This window comes from Paroedura picta, chromosome 4, assembly GCF_049243985.1.
Source record: "Paroedura picta isolate Pp20150507F chromosome 4, Ppicta_v3.0, whole genome shotgun sequence".
NCBI classification, from domain to species: Eukaryota; Metazoa; Chordata; class Lepidosauria; order Squamata; family Gekkonidae; genus Paroedura; species Paroedura picta.
This window is the reverse complement of record NC_135372.1, coordinates 132216664-132233064: the sequence shown is the minus strand read 5'-3', so window position 1 is coordinate 132233064 and position 16401 is coordinate 132216664. Positions and strand designations below refer to the sequence as shown.

General features: G+C 45.3%; 1 protein-coding gene across 1 annotated transcript in view; it reads left to right on the top strand.

The window, feature by feature from the left end:
* The window catches only part of BMP7 (bone morphogenetic protein 7), a 97171-nt gene extending 81013 nt beyond the window's left edge, over positions 1–16158 (top strand). The window contains exons 4-7 of the mRNA XM_077335681.1: positions 3016–3210; positions 6717–6793; positions 10679–10789; positions 12522–16158. Coding sequence (XP_077191796.1) covers positions 3016–3210; positions 6717–6793; positions 10679–10789; positions 12522–12671 — 533 coding nt within the window. The 3' untranslated portion in view covers positions 12672–16158. The remainder of the gene's footprint in view (positions 1–3015; positions 3211–6716; positions 6794–10678; positions 10790–12521) is intronic.
* Positions 16159–16401: the final 243 nt, after the last annotated feature.

Genomic DNA, 16401 nt, shown 5'->3' with positions numbered 1-16401 from the left:
TGATGCGACCTTTCGTATCACACCTGTCAAGTTCCTTTGACTAACCCTCTGGTTTCTGAGGGATTTTCTCCTTTGCAATTAAATATGGCCCTTTCTTCCAGGCTGTTTCGGAACCTATCTTGCAGTTGCTTAGCAACATTCCAAAGGCCTTGTCTATCTGGGGGTCTTAGGAAGTCCCCAGAGACTGACTCCCCTTCCCCCCTGCCCCTTAAAGTTAGAGGGAATGAAAACCAGGAGGATGAAGAAGGGCCAGTGGAGAGTCACAGCATGAGCCAGGAGTGAGGGGAGGTGGAAATGCATAGCTTTGGGAAAGGTGGGGGGGGGACAGTGCTTGGGGGGGGTCCCTCCCCGTTGACGCCACGAGGGCCAGGACCAGCCGGGAGTCGTTCCGAACTGTTGCTTGACATTTTATGAAAGGGATTAGTTCATATTTAATGGGCATCCCCGTTCCTTTGTGCGAAGGCCAAGCCGATCCTGCAAGGATAGCAGGAAAAGGGGATTAGGCGATTTGTTTACTCTTACAAAGTTTGGATAAAACGAAGCAGGGCGAGAGGAGACTGAAGTAATTCGCTACGCCTTAGGCAGTCCGTCATCTTCTCAGCCCTGTAATGCTTCCTCCTGCAAGTTGCTTTGTATCCTGTTTGTCTCATTGCAGACAAATCCCTTACTTTGGCCTGTTGCGTTCCGCAGCACTTGCTCCTGAGGAGGTGCGACTTTTTAGCACTGTAGCCTAAAATGCCTCGCAGGTTGAAGACCTGAGCCAGAGAACTTGGTTCCTGCTTTTCGTCTGAACGCAGGACATGGTTCATGGGTTGCCAACCTCCAGGTGGCGGCTGGAGATTCCCTGCTCTTACGGCCAATCTCCAGGTGACAGAGATTGGTTCCCTGGGAGAAAATGGCCACCTTGGAAGGTGGACTCTATGGCCTTTGTAATCCATTGATGGCCTTCCCCTCTCCAAATCTCTCTCTCCTCAGGAACCGTCCCCAAAATCTCCCAAGTATTTCCCAACCCAGAGCTGGCAGCCCTTGTTTAGTCCAAAGTAATCCAGGATTGGATAAGACTCCCCTGTGAGCCTTATGGGAGCACGGAATAGAAATTCAATAAAGAAATAAAGAAATAAGGTTTCAAAAATGTAGCAGTGCTCCCCCGGGAGCCGCTTTTTAAGGATCGCCTTCATTCGGAGCTCTGCTGACTTCTGCATGGAAAAGCTGTTTATGAAAATATTTTGTTTGCATGAGAATTAAAAAAAAAAAAAAAACAGCCACAGGTCTCTGCTTTTCCTTTGGAGTCCCAATTCTGAAACAAGATACCCAGGAGGGTGGTAGAATTTCCAGCCACCAGGTGGCACCTGGAAATATCCTGAGATTATATACAATTGATCTTCAGACGACTGAGATCAATTCCCCTGGAGAAAATAGGGCACACTCTTTGGCATTGTGCCCTGCTGAGATCTCTCCACTTCCGAAGAAGCCCTTCCCTCCTCAGGCCCCACTGCCAAAATTTGGAGATCTCCCAGAATTACTACTGATTTCCAGACCACATAAATAACTTTTGCGTTTATTCCTCTTCTCCTGGAGAAAATGCTTGCTTTGGAAGGTGGATTGCAGGGCATTCTACCCTACCAAGGCCCCCCTCTCCCAGATGCCACCTTCAAATCTACCAAGCATTTCTGAACCCAGAATTGGCAGCCAAGATCCACAGGGTCTGGATCTCATTGTTAAACTGAACATGAAAAATGGCTTTGTAGTGGGACCCTGGCAGGTTTCTAAGCCTATTGAGTAGGGGTAGTCAAACTGCGGCCCTCCAGATGTCCATGGACTACAATTCCCATGAGCCCCTGCCAACGAATGCTCATGGGAATTGTAGTCCATGGGGCTCATGGGAATTGTAGTCCATGGACAACTGGAGGACCGCAATTTGACTACCCCTGCTATTGAGCTATAAGAGATTGTCATCAAAGCTCTCTTCAGGAGGAGTGTCCAGTATCAACTCTTTTGATTGGCTGGCAGCGTGAGGCTTCTTGACTGACCAAGCCTTGGAATAAATGTTAGAAGGCCATTCTTCTACCCTCCCCTGAGTCAACAAAGTAGCTTTTTAATTGTTTTCGCCTGCTGCACTTTTAGGCTTTGCTTAAACTGTGCGGTTACTGTAGCTTCTGCTATCTTGCTCAGTCATCTGTTCCAAGAGATCCTCAAGATGGAGAACAAATTTTGAATTAGATATGGCCCGACTCTTAGATAATTGGCCAAGTCGTACTCAAATCCCCGAAATATGGAAGGCAGTATCAATCAGTCAGGTGTCTCAGAAGTAGTGCTGGAAAATACTTGGGGGTTTCGGGGGTGTAGACCAATGAGGGCAGGGTTTGGGCAGAGGAGGGACCTCCGTGGGCTGCAATGGCATAGAATTCACCTTCCAAAGCAACCTTTTTCTCCAGGGGAACTGATCTTTGTCGCCTGGAGGGCAATTCTGATCCAATGAGATCTCCAGCCACCACCTGGAGGTTGGCAGCCATGCTCGGAGGAATGCAACTATTGCCTCCTCTCCCATGCAACCTATCTGGAGCAGCATCAACTTTTATTTAAGCTGAGGCATTTTTATTTTAGGCTTGTAACCTTCCAATGAGAATTTAGTGTTCCTCTGGGCTTGGTTTTACGGTTCCTTTTTTACAGGATCCCATCAAATTATAGGTTGGTGAACTCAAAGAAACCCCTCTCAAGAATGCGGGGGGATCTTAACGTTATTAACGGAACGTTTGGCGGAAGCCTTTTCCTTCGCTGTTACACAGCGAGACACAAAATGGAATTAGCTGTAATGGGCCATGCCTCGCGAGAAAAAATCTCATTATTTTTAAGGCCCAGTTCCTCGGCTGTCCTCGGACATATAGAAAGCTATAGGGACTTTTGCAAGCTGAGTAGCTGGCCAGCCTGGCTGGCTCCTGCAATTCCTAGTATAACTGGCAAGCCGATAAAATTTCATATTTGGCCCTAACATTCCCTCCTCCCGGCCCCTTTTAGGACAAAGCATCAACCCCAAGTTAGCTGGCCTCATCGGAAGGCACGGACCACAAAACAAGCAGCCGTTCACTGTCGCCTTTTTCAAAGCTACTGAAGTCCATCTCCGTAGTATCCGGTCTGCAGGAGGCAAGCCCCGAAACCACAAATCGAAAGCGCCAAAGAACCAAGAAGCCTTTCGGGTGTCAAACGTCGGAGGTATGCATACATTTTTTTGTAGAGGGGCGCCATCTACACAACAGCCTTGTGGGGTAGATTGAGATAGAGCATTCGTCTGTCTGGAGCAGCGGAAAAGAGCGAGATCAGCATGGTGGGACAAGAGGCAGAACTGAACTGAGAAACCCTGGGGAAAAAATCAATTTATATACAATCCTGAACAATCACGCCATTGGTCAGTTTCTGTTTAATTTCTGTGAAAGAACCCTTGCATAATTTTGTAGTTGGGGGTCACCACGACATGAGGAAGTGTATTAAATGGTCATGGCATTAGGAAGGTTGAGAACCACTGATATATGTATAGCCTTTTTAGACGCACATGCAAGACAGCTTACAAAATAGCATCGTAAAAATTATCACTACTAAAAGAAGTCATAAAAACAAGCAGGGGAGTTGCGCAGAAACCACATAGAACATTTTTCAGTAGCCTAAAATAATATCCATAAAACATTCCTTCCGCCAGAAACAGACGATAAAAACAATTCTATAGAACCAATAGAGTCAAATAGAGATGTCTTAATCAAAGGTGGTGGTAATTATGTATCACCTTAAAATATTGTTTTTGCTTAGATTACCAAAAAGAGAAAGATTATTGTAATCCAGTGACAAAAACCAAATGAAATAGCTACACTACCTTCTTGGTGTGTGTAGCCTCCAAGGTGATTCATATGTACAAGGAAAGGGGAAAAAAATGAAGTCATAAAACCAATAGAAGCAATGAAAGTCAATAATATAGTAATAGTGGATTTGAGTGTACCCAAATTGACTAAAGCAGCAAAATGAGTCAGCAGCCAGATGAATTTAAAACCATCCAGGCTAGAGGCCAAAGCATGGGAGATGCATGATCAGATCTGCAGTTTTGCTTGAGTTTTTCATATTCAAGTGGGTGGGAGATGAATGAACTGTGTCCCTCTGCCATTTTCCCAGTGAAAATCTTCACCCCCACCCCTGCTCAAGGGCGAAATCCAGTAAAGGAGTTCTACCAGAGATTGTGACCCTACAGGACAATTTATATGCTGTACATGAAACCATTGATGGATACACAAAGTCATTGAAACAGTTTAGCCACTGACGGAGACACAATTGAAAACAGGACATTGAAACTGACATTAAATTATCTGGACCCTGTTTTGGCTTTTGATTGAGACTTTGATTTTTACACACCAGTAGCTGGTATAAAAGCCTTTAAAAGATTTGTTTTTGGGGTTTTGAAATATTATGAACATGTGATTTTGAATTAATGAAGAAGATAGTATAAGCTGCTACATGTCGAATAATCCTTTGCTCTGTTTGTGATTCGACTGGCCTAAGCTCACTTCTGTGGCTGTATGAAAGCAGAAGCGCCATTTCCTTTCCTAAACTTTCTCATCAGCTTAGCATGGAAACCAAATGGATTTTCAGCCATAGAGGCCTGTACCAATAAGGGAGAAGCCTTGAAACACAAATTTATTTCCCAGGGGCTTCCTTGCCTTTGTGCAGAAATCAAGACGAGTGTTTTATAGTTATTGGGTCAAGCTCTATAATATTATTGAAATTTATGATCCCACCACAAGTGTTATGAAGCCGGGCCTCCCAAATGATCCAATCTAAAGCAGACCCATCTCACGTTACTTTTTTCTGCTCACAGTTTGCACTCTCTGAAGAAAAGCTGGACGCTGGATCAGCTTTCCCCTCTGTTTAACCATGAGGTGGGCAGGTTTTGTTGAGAAAGATGGGTCTAAACCTTAGATGACATGTACACTGCTTGTGAAGACATGGGAATTTGGAGGAAGTACAGGATCGAAAGCTGTTCGCATAACGCTGGGCAGGGCTGCACACAAACATGTGCAACAGAAATCCATGGTAGTCACTAAATGCCCTAGGGCCAGGTAGGGCAAGGCATGTCGGAGAAGAGAAGATCTAAGAAGGAAAGTGATGGAGTAGAGAGGAGTTGAGCCGTAACCTACTTGCTGCTCTTCCACACCAACTACCCAGCCACGGGATGACCAGCAACCCTACGGTTGATAGTGAGGAGGGCTAAACACAGCCCCGAATTGCTTTGGAGAGCAGAGAAGCTAATACTTGGGTTATGTTGCATGACATAAGAGTCCATTTCTGGGTATTCCATAGGTCCCTATAGCTCAGCATCATCAGCTGTGACCAGCAGTGACTTTTCAGGATCTCACACAGGGATAGGTCTCTCTGAGTACCTGCTCCCTGAGATGCTTTGAGATGCCAGGGAAGGGAATAAATCTATGAAAAGCACGTTCTGTGCCTCTGTTCCACAAACCCATCTCCCAGGACTTAAACATGATTAATGAAGTCCCAAACACACAGAGGATTTTTAAATAAGTCCAGTGGTCAAGAGGAAATTGGTATAGAGCACCTGACCCTCCCCTTCGTTAATAGGAGGAGAAGGGCTGTGGCTCAGTGGTGTAATATCTGCTTTCTCTATGGTAAGCTCCAGGTTCAGTCCAGTAATGGGTGATGTTCCTCAGACAACGGAATTTAGCTTCCAGCCCAAGTAGATAATACCAACCATGACAGACCGATATCAGTATAAGGCAGTTTTATTTGTTTGTGCTGCAGAATATAACTAGGGGCCAGTCCCATTGCATTCAGGAATACAACAGGCACTAGATTCGGGTGGGTGGGGTAGAAGAACTCTGCAGACGGCCTCTCTCTCCCCCCAGGTCCTGGAAGGCTGCAGGCTAGAGGCTCCTGGGAAGGGAACTCACCGGCAGGGGCAGCTCTCACGTGGCAGGGATCTACAGCCTCCGAGCCTCAGAGGGAAGTGGAAGGAGGAGGGGTGGTCAGGGGTGGGGGATGGAAGGCGATGGGTTGGCCGCTGGACAGATAGACAAGCTGGTTGTAGGATGAGGCACTCAGGGGCGGGACAGCTATCCTGAGTGGGTGTTGTGCTGAGTGGCACAAGCCATGAGACATGCTCCTCCTCCAAGCCCTTACCAGAAATATATTATGTGGAACAGATGGATACAGGCTAATATTCCCATAGGTGCAAGGGCTCCCTAAGGCATTTAAAGGGGGCATTTAAAGACCTTGGGTGGAGAGAGGTGAGAAAATCAGGCTCTAGGAAGGCAAGGACTTCAGCCCATAGAAATGTTAGTCTGGATTCAAGCTATTACCTTTTGCAGTGAGGTAAAAATAAAAAAACCCGCAAAATTGTGAAATTATATAAAAGTCAACATTGCACAAATGAGAATATTGCAGCGCTGCTTAATTTGCATGAGTTTGATAGATCATGGAATTCAGGCTTGTTTGGATTAGGAGCTGAGGTTGTGTCTCTTTCAACATATTCCCAGATCTGTTTTCCTGGAGGTCATCCGTAAGTGGAAATAGCTCCATCCCAAGGTGCCCTTGCTGGCTTGGTGCAGTGTGCCTATAACATTGCAGCCTAAGAATTCTGCTGGGTGTCTTAAAGTGACATGATGGTTTTGTGCTTCTCCCCCACCTTCCCTTTCTTCCCACCCGCCACCCTCCAAACTCAGAGAACAGCAGCAGTGATCAGAGGCAAGCATGCAAGAAACATGAGCTTTATGTCAGCTTCAGGGATCTCGGCTGGCAGGTAAGGTTGTTTTTGTCCTTGGAATTGGAGATCGGTGGCACATTTTACTCCTCTGTTATCATGCTGGTAATGCGAACCCTGAGATTGAAGTTTCCAGTTCTGACCTCTCTTGGTCTGTTTTCAGAGCAGCAAAAGGCATTTGCGGGGTGGGGGTTGGGGGTTTGTTGCGATACATGAACTTCCAGTTTGTGTTTGCAAAAGCATAACTTGTGCACTTGAAGAAGAGGAGGAGGTCTTTTTTTTTGGGGGGGGGTTATTTTGATGGGGAGAGATTACTGATCATAGATTCACGGAGAAGTCCTAAACTTTTAGATGCCTTCTATATCAGGGGACGAATGCTGCGAATATCATGGACAGCCAAAGTTACCAACAATATAGTTTTAGAGAGGATCAAACCAACTATGTCATTAGAAGGCAAGATGTTATTACAGCTAAAGCTCACTTACTTTGGACACATCATGCGATCAAACTCGCTGGAAAAATCATTAATGCTTGGCATGGTCAGCGGCAAAAGGAAATGTGGTTGCCAAAGGATCCACTGGCTCGACACGGTCAAAGCCGATACATGGATGACCATGAACCAACTAAAAGAAGCAGTCAGAGACAGGGGCGCATGGCGAAGACTTTCCCAAGGGTCAGATACGACTGAACGGATATCATCATCATCATCATCATCATCATCATCATCATCATCATCGTATCAGGGGAAGGCTCCTTGAACGAGAAGAAAGCACCACCACTGGTGAAAAAGGTCCACAGAAAAGATAGAGGTGCCTTAGATGGTTTACTGAATACACTTGGAAAACTTGCAGAGGTTGTATGGTTGGCCCTAAGTACTGAACCATAAAAAATGTGGATCATTTGGTCAAATTGAACTGAATTGCCTTGATATTATTGCTCAAAGATCAGTCCTTCCAGATGTTCCAAAACAAACCCTTTAGTATAAGGGACACATTATTCATTTTGGGATGACTGTAGCTTCTTCCTAAACAGAGACTAATGTAGAGTTCTGAAGACTGCTGGCTATTTCACTAAGAGTGAAGAGAGATTAAGTAATTAATGAGCAGCCACAAAGGTTCTTCATCTATGATGTAAGCCTGGTTTCAAAATGTGCGTGAACTCTGGTTCATCTGTCAGTCTAACCTTGCTTCTCATGCTTTAACCAGTCTGCCTGGCTCTTTTTCAAAAGGAGAACAATGGGGCACACATACATTTGTTTAGTTCATCCTTCACCTTTTATTTATTAAAACAGCAAGCATCTTTAACTTTCAAGACTACTCTGGGAGGGAAGAGAAAAGACGTTCACTGACGGCATGGATACCAGCCAGTTGGCACCTTCCACGGCTAGCTTTTCTCCGGTTTAAACCGAACAGTGTTGCAAAGTGGGTGAACCAGTTTGTCAGGAGGAGAAAAGACACACTTGGGCTAACTTCGGCTTTGAAACAGGCTTTGGCACTCCACAAATTCGCCTCACCCCGATATTACCATAGCAAATTTCAATTTTAACTTCATATTTGGTCTGTTCTTGACTTCAGTAGTGCAGTAGGGTAATGACCTAAAAAAAATCATGTTCCCAGAATAAAATGGGGTCCTAAAAGATAAATCAAAGTGTACAGGCTCTGTGCCGTTCTCAACAACAACAACAAAATCTCTTTGGGATTCACCAGTTTGCTTAACATTTTTGTCTCTGTCCTTTAATGTGCTGTAAGCAAAGGAGGTCCCCATGTGATTCTCAAAGCAGTTCATAGTCAAGTTTGGGGTCATGAAATCCACCACATAGGCCAGATTCCATCTGAGCACCCAGGTGGTACTGACTACTGACAAGGCTTTTCTGTGGTGGTACCTAAAATACAGGGTAATGTCATCTTAATGTCTTACTCACCACCTAGTCCTTTGAGTTTGGTTTCCAGGTGTTTAGCCGCACTGTATGGTATTCTGCTCTGTGCCCTTCACATATTTGACAGCTGCTGAATTTGTTTTTAATGAATGCCTATTTTTAACATGCCAGATTGTTCTAATTCAGTTTATTTAGTTGATCTCCAGTTGGCTTAATTGGTCGTAATACGGGCTTATATTGCAGTTGACTTGAACATACTCCTTTTTATTAGGTTTTCTGGTTTTGTTTTAGTGGTTTTTTAAGATGTGTTTTAAATGTTTATGCGTTCTGGCATGCCACTTTGAATGCCCCCCCCCACCCAGCAGAATGTGTTGGAAGAGATGAAAAGAACCTTTGGCCACAAACCAGGGTCCTTCACACATGTGGCTTCTGGGAGATTAACCCACGCAATTCTGACCACACTGCGAAGAGAACCGTGTATAGCAGGGCGATCCTTGCAAATCCAATAACCTCTAGGGTCTCCAGGATAAAGTTGGGTGTTACTGACTTGGGGGAACCAGTCCACAATGAGTTGAAGCCAATCCCATCCACCTAGAGTGGACGGGATAGTCAAGCATCTGTCAAGAAGCAAAAATAAGGGTTGGGGCTCTTTGTCATATACAGAAGGTCTTGAGGTCAGTCCCCCGCATCTCCAGTTAAAGGGATCAGGCAATAGGTGATGTGTTTGACTTCATCTTGGCACCTTGGAGAATTGCTGCACATAGCTTGTCCTCATCTTAACAGACCTTGATAGGTCTGATTCCAGATCGGTCAACTTCACGGGTTCACGCCTAGCTCCGTGCAGACCCAGATATAACTTCCACGTCCTGATGCATATCAAAAAGTGTGCTCGTTTTGCATGCCCATTGCTGTGTGGAGGCAACCGTTTTATCTTCAGGTGTGCCAGGTCAGATATTGTTGCTTCCAGATAGCTGCTGCTATGGCACAGAACAGACTTTCACAACCAGGGTTCTGTGAAACCCTGGGGTTTCTTGACAGCCCTGGAAGGGTTTCCTGAAAGGGTGGAGGTTAATACATTTTAATATATTTTTTAAATCTGATAAATATTTATTGGGTGATATGACCATATATGGTCATGTTGACCCACCCACCCCTCCCAAAATGGCCAATGATGGAAGAGAAGGGGCCCCAGGTGGGCGTGACCACAGCTAGACTTCCCAACCAACATTCCGGGGTTTCTCAAAGCCTGAAGACTGTTTCAGGGGTTTCTCAACATTAAAAGGCTGGCCTAGAACCAAGATGGCCTAGAACCATCAAGGATGGCCCAAGCAACTTTGGTCCTTAGGGCAGAATGTCCAGGTGGTACACAGCAAATTCACCTGGAAGTTCTCCTATGCTAGTTTCTTTGGACTTGTCTAAGTGTGCTTCCATACTCTTTAACAAAGCTTCCATTTAGTTCAATAATGCTTGCACAGAACATCCAAGTAGATGGCATCCAGGGGTCACATCAATCATATCTCATGTTTGGTTACCCATATTGGAGCCTAACTGTTTTATGGCGGGGTGTCTTCTAGTTTGCATGGACCCTTACAGTGCACGGATAAATAGCGTCTTGATGGCTTCACTATGTATCTAATGCCCCCCCCCCTCAGTTTGTACAATTTCTCCCCCCAACCATTCATATAACTTAAAAAGCGTCCAGCATTGAAGTGGCAAGGCTTAAATCAGGGGTAGTCAAACTGCGGCCCTCCAGATGCCCATGGACTACAATTCCCAGAAGCCCCTGCCAGCGAATGCTGGCAGGGGCTTCTGGGAATTGTAGTCCATGGACATCTGGAGGGCCGCAGTTTCACTACCCCTGGCTTAAATCCACGAGTGAGATCCACACCCCCAGCGTCTCCAAAAGTCTGAACAAATCGCCTTGACGTTGCTGTTAGAATCCACCCTTAAGTGGATTTGCTGGATACCAAAGTGCACTCAAAGAAGCCAGGTTGAATAATTCCCTGTGCGTGGATTAAATGCTTTCTCTTTGCTCTAATCCTACCCAGGACTGGATAATTGCCCCCGAAGGTTACGCTGCGTACTACTGCGAAGGAGAATGTGCCTTTCCACTGAACTCTTACATGAATGCAACAAACCATGCGATTGTGCAAACACTGGTAAGCTCGCTTTTAAATCCCACGCAACTTCACCAAATCTGATTATCATTATACTGGGGTTTTGGGTGTTTTTATCCTAATTTGCTCCCGTCAGTCACATTAAGCAACAGAAACGGTTTCAGAAAGCTTTCTCTTGCTAATATGATTCCCACGTGTCCTCTGCTGACCTGGTGGCTCACGACAAGGTGAAATACAAATTTAAGAAATAAATAAACCGGCAGTACTCGTGCCATATTGTGAACCAGGATCTAGAACAGTAGTTCCCAAATTTTGGGGGGCTGCCATCCCTTGGCTTCCGGGACACATCCCCAGTTGCCTCCCCCCTACACACATAAAGAATCCTATCCTTTTTCCTGGTGGAGGAGAATTAGACAGCCCCTCCAAAAATGGGAATGGGGGAGTCAGAAGTCTGCATTAAGAGGAGGGAACTGGTGAAAATCCACCCCCTTCCATTGGGGGAAACATTCTGCATTATCCAACTCACTACAGCTACATCTCCCCCCCCCCCCCAAATAGCAATGAAAATTTGCTTCACCTAGTGCTGTTTTTCTTATGACATAGTCTAAACTCTGCAGATCTGAAACCCAGTGGAAGATTCAAATGTCATATTCGCAAATGACGTGGCCGCTTTGGGTGGGGCATGAGAAATGTCAAAGAGCTGTCTGATGGCCCTTTTACGTTCTTCTCTCTGTTTACCTTTTTTTTTTTTTAAAAAGAGAAAGTGGTAATGATGCCCATCTCATCCCTCCATTAAAAGGCTCAAGTTATTTCCACTTTTTCCACCCAGTGACATGAGGCATTAAAAAGGGATTAGATGGATCCATGGAAGAGGTGTTCATCAAGGTCTGCAGGCCATGACGGCTAAAGGGAGCCTCCATGTTCAGATAAAGTAAATTTCTAAATATCAATGTTAGGAGGGAACATCAGACCTTAGTCTCTCTGTGTCCCGTTGTTGACCCCCAAGTGCTTGCTTCCTTGCTTGTTTGCTTGCTTTAAAAGCCTTCTTAAAAGCCCTTTTTGTATATGCTTTAGGATGCTTTGGGCTTATCCTGCGTTGAGCAGGGGGTTGGACTAGATGGCCTGTATGGCCTCTTCCAACTCTGATTCTATGCACTCTTTGGTCACTGCAGTTAAACTGCATGCTGGGCTAGGTCGACCACTGGTCTGATCCAGCAAAGGTTCCTCGTAGTCATTACTCTAGTGGGGCTAGATAGGCCACAGGCTTTAGGGATTCCCTTGCATTAGTACAAGGGAGCTAGTGTGGTATAGTGCAGGGGTAGTCAACCTGTGGTCCTCCAGATGTCCATGGACTACAATCCCCATAAGACCCTGCCAGCATTTCCTGGCAGGGGCTCATGGGAATTGTAGTCCATGGACATCTGGAGGACCACAGGTTGACTACCCCTGGTACAGCGGATAAGAACATCAGGTTAGTGTCTGAGAGACCCAGGTTCAAATTCCCAATCATGGCATGAAAGATTGCTGGGTGACCTTGGGGCCAGCCACACTCTCTTCACCTAGGCTCTACCTCACAGGGTTGTCGTGCAGATAAAATGGAGGCGAGGAGAACGCTGGAAGCCGCTGCGGGGAGAAAGGTGGGGTACGAATGGATCGAATGAAACATTAGCGCAAATAAGAATTTGCAAGTGTGCCTGAAGCACTCCAGTTCTGACGGTGAGCGATCCTTGCGAACCTCCCTCTCATGCCCGCTGCTTTGCCCCCCGCCCCACAGGTTCACTTTATAAATCCAGACACTGTGCCGAAGCCCTGCTGCGCCCCGACGCAACTCAACGCCATTTCCGTCCTCTACTTCGACGACAGCTCCAATGTCATCTTGAAGAAATACCGGAACATGGTGGTACGGGCCTGCGGCTGTCACTAAACACGCCGGACCGGAGAGAGCTCTCTGCAGCTCGCGAGACGTGCGGAGCTGCTGTCGCTGTTTTAAGGAACGCATGGATCACTCAAAGATCATTTAAAGCAAATCTCCTTCAAAATACGCCACGGGACTTAGGCATCGCCTTTCCGAAGGAGCCAGACAGGACGAGCTCCAGCCTCAGGTGGCACCTTGAGCTTCCTTTTTTTGCTTTTAGCTTTCAAGTGAGGATCGTGATGTGAAACGCTCACGAGGACTGGAGGATCTGCTTGCAGGCAGGTCCGGAAATCTGTACTCAAACGAGAGCTTTCCCGAAAGGTGGTTCTTCAAGGGGAATGAACCCTTTTATCAAAAAAGCCATCCGTGGTGAGCAGTGCGTTTGCGTGTGCGTTTGAGTGTGTGCCTGCAGGCTGGTAGTCTTGGAGAAATGAACAGTTGCGACTGAAAGGAACGAATGGCTGAATGTATGTGCCTGGATGAGCCGGATATTCTGTCGAAATTACTAGGTATCCCTGAAAACTGTCCCTTTATTTGTGTGGATATTTCCGTCTCCCCACTTGCATAACTTGTCGGGGTGCCTGCCCACCAAAGCAGCTATGCGGTTGTTGCCATGCAGAGTGCAGCCATTGTGTGTTGCATGCGTATTACCTGCAGCTGCCCGTCCTCTTCTCCATTCCAAAATGCAGGCCGATCCAGAAGCCCCCTTGTCCAGAATGTGCACATTTGGCTAAACTCTTCATTTTATTCCCCATTCAGAAGTACATTTAAGGCCATTCTGAATGGCTGTCATGCATCTCTACTGCAGTTGACCTGGCTACTCAACAGCTTGCACAGTGAAACCATCAATCTCTTCTCTCTCCCTGTCTGAAAAGGTTTTGTATGCAAGCAAAACAATTAACAGGGTTGGTAGACTTTTCTTAGAAGGAAAGTGTTTTGGGGATTTTTAGCCAGAGAGGAGAATCTGGAAAGAAGGCATTGTAGAGATCTCTATAAAGGGCTTATGGGGAAGAACCTTCTCCTGGTCTCGTAAGATTTGAGCCAGGTCACCTTTTCATTGGTGTTGGGATAGTCCAGAGGCAGCAAAGAGAACTATTTCGAGCACAGAATGTGTGGGACTCACTGCCACCAGCCATTGTGACTCTCACCAGCTTTGATGACTCATTTTAAAAAGAAGATTTGTACATGGACGGAAGGCTGTTAACTCTTATAGGTAAACCCTGTTTGTATAAAGAAGTACAAAAGGCAAAGGAAGAAAGCTCCTGTTTAAAATTTGTCTCCACTTAGTAGACCCTGAATTTCAAACACAAACAATCATAGTAATGAATGTAAAGAATATTATGGTTGATTTTTGTGCCTTGATACCATTTATATTGGAATTCTTAAACATCTCCTAAGGACCAAAACAGACAAAGCGTTATTAGTTTCTCTTTTAAATAGCTAATATATATTGGAAAATGGTTTGTGGGAGGAGATATACCTGCCCTTCCCTGTGGTCTATTTCCAGGTGTAATGCTGATGACATCTGTTTTGGTCCTCAGGTTTCCAGGGGCAAATGCCTCCTAAAAACAGTAGAATTCTCAAAATCAAAGCTTTTCTTTAAAAGATAGAAAGAAAATATGCTTCTAATCCTCAGGCTTGCAGAGAGAGATGCTAAAGCACAGATAGCCCAACTCTGGCTTTCCAGATATCTATGGACTACAATTCTCATGAGCCCCAGGGGCTCTTGGGAATTGTAGTCCAGGGACATCTGGAGAGCTACAGTTGGTCCACCCCTATGCTAAAGCTTCTGAAGGCACATCAACCCAGAAATTGGGATTCAATACTCTTGACTTCTAAACCAACGCCAGGACTTTGTCTAGTGGCTCACACAAGATGGTTTGGAGTTGGTAGCAATTGGTTTCAGATTCAGTCTTCGTTGTCTTCAGTTAAGTAGATCACTGACCCGCAGCGAGGTTCTTTGGAAAGCCCTGTCAATTGAGGATCAATTGGATCGGACAGCATTTATGGAAGTAGTTGAACTTGTGCCTTCCCACATACAACTATTCCACTTACTGCACTGCACTAACCTTTCTCCAGTGCCCACAGAAATCTCACCAATGTATGAAAGGCAGTGTGTCCACCACCGGCCTCTTCCAAGTCAAAAAATTAGCATGCAAATATATTTACGTGGAAATTTACAAAAATGGGTGGAACCTTTTGTCTCAGTCACTGCACGTTTCCAACATGACTTTCTGGCCTAAATCAGGTGCCAGTTTCTAATTTTGGGCTACGAGAAGAGGAAGACCTCTCTGTGGAGCTGGAATTCTCCATGAGACTCCCTACAACTTATATAGAGCTTCTATCATGCAAAACTGTTTCCACCAACCTCCCCTGTGTCTGGCATACTGAAAGAGAAACACAAGTTGAAGGAAGCGTTTGGATTGTGTGTGGATTCCGATACCTATTTTATTTTTGGGTGAAATCACTTAGGGAAATAAGCACAATATTCATATCAATAACTAGAAGGGTCCAGACCTAAGGTCTTGATCGGTTGCACATCCCAGGACACCAATTGGAACTTGGACTGTTTGAAAATGCAAATGGAGTAGAGAATAGATGGTGTGGATTGGCCTACTGGCTAATGATGTCATAATGGACCAGGACTCAGCTTTGAGGGTAATGATGGTTCTGAGAAGGAAAAGGTTGAGGGTTCTGTCTCAAGTAAAAGATCACGTGGTGCCCCATGGACTGTCAGATATCTTTTCCTCCTCCCCCCAGTTTTATGATTGCACCTCCATTGCTGGTAAAGCAGAGAGGAGGGTGAGGACCGATCTGCAAATGGCCTCATGAACATCTAGGACATAAATACACAAAACGAATTGTTTGCCAACCTATTATATACTTTTGGGGTGCACTGAGCCTTATTTGGGGAGCTTGGGTGGTTCTTCTAGAGCTAACATGATGCATTCAGTTCCATTCTGTGAGTGTGTGTGGGTACGTATATAAAATGGCTGTAGATAAACTCTTCAAGTGCCTTGCCTTCCAGTCCACGTTGGTGGCTCTCCTCCTGCATGGCAGGGGCCACCCTTGATAAACTTTTCCCTGTAGACACTCCAGTATTTTTTAATCTGTTTTACGGGGATATTCGTTTCCTGGGTTTATTTCTAATCCCCCCTCCTTAAAGAAATGGCTTTTTTTTTTTTTTGCTGAAGTTTAATGTAAGCTACACGTTTGTACATGTTTGTGTAAATAGTTTTCACAAAAGCAGAACAAAATTATTTATTTCAGTCTTTGAATTTCCTCTTCCCCCCCCCCTCCCCAATCGCATTCAGGAAGAAAATGATTCATCTCCCTTTTGAACACATTTGTTTCCTTATTTAATAAAGTATTTATTAACAACTGTTGGCTAAAAATATACATTTTGGGTCTCCCCCCCCCCCCCCTTAGAGCAGTTGTTTTAGACGGTTGTTTGTGCAAATTAGTGAAATAAATCCTGGCCGTTTTACATGTTTTAAAAAAACAAAGTAGTTTTTGTGTCTTGATGTGGTCATTTCCCCTTTGAAAACCATCATTATAATCAGCGTGCTACAAAGACATCCTCCATTGGCACTAAACAAAATGAACAAACAGACAGTCGCTAATGGGGCGCTAATAAGCCACGATACGCCTGATCTCTTTGTTAGTCGCAGAATATCCGTGGTGCATCTGCAACCCTCTTTGGCATCACCCTTTACGGAAAATGCACAGGAAAGAACCC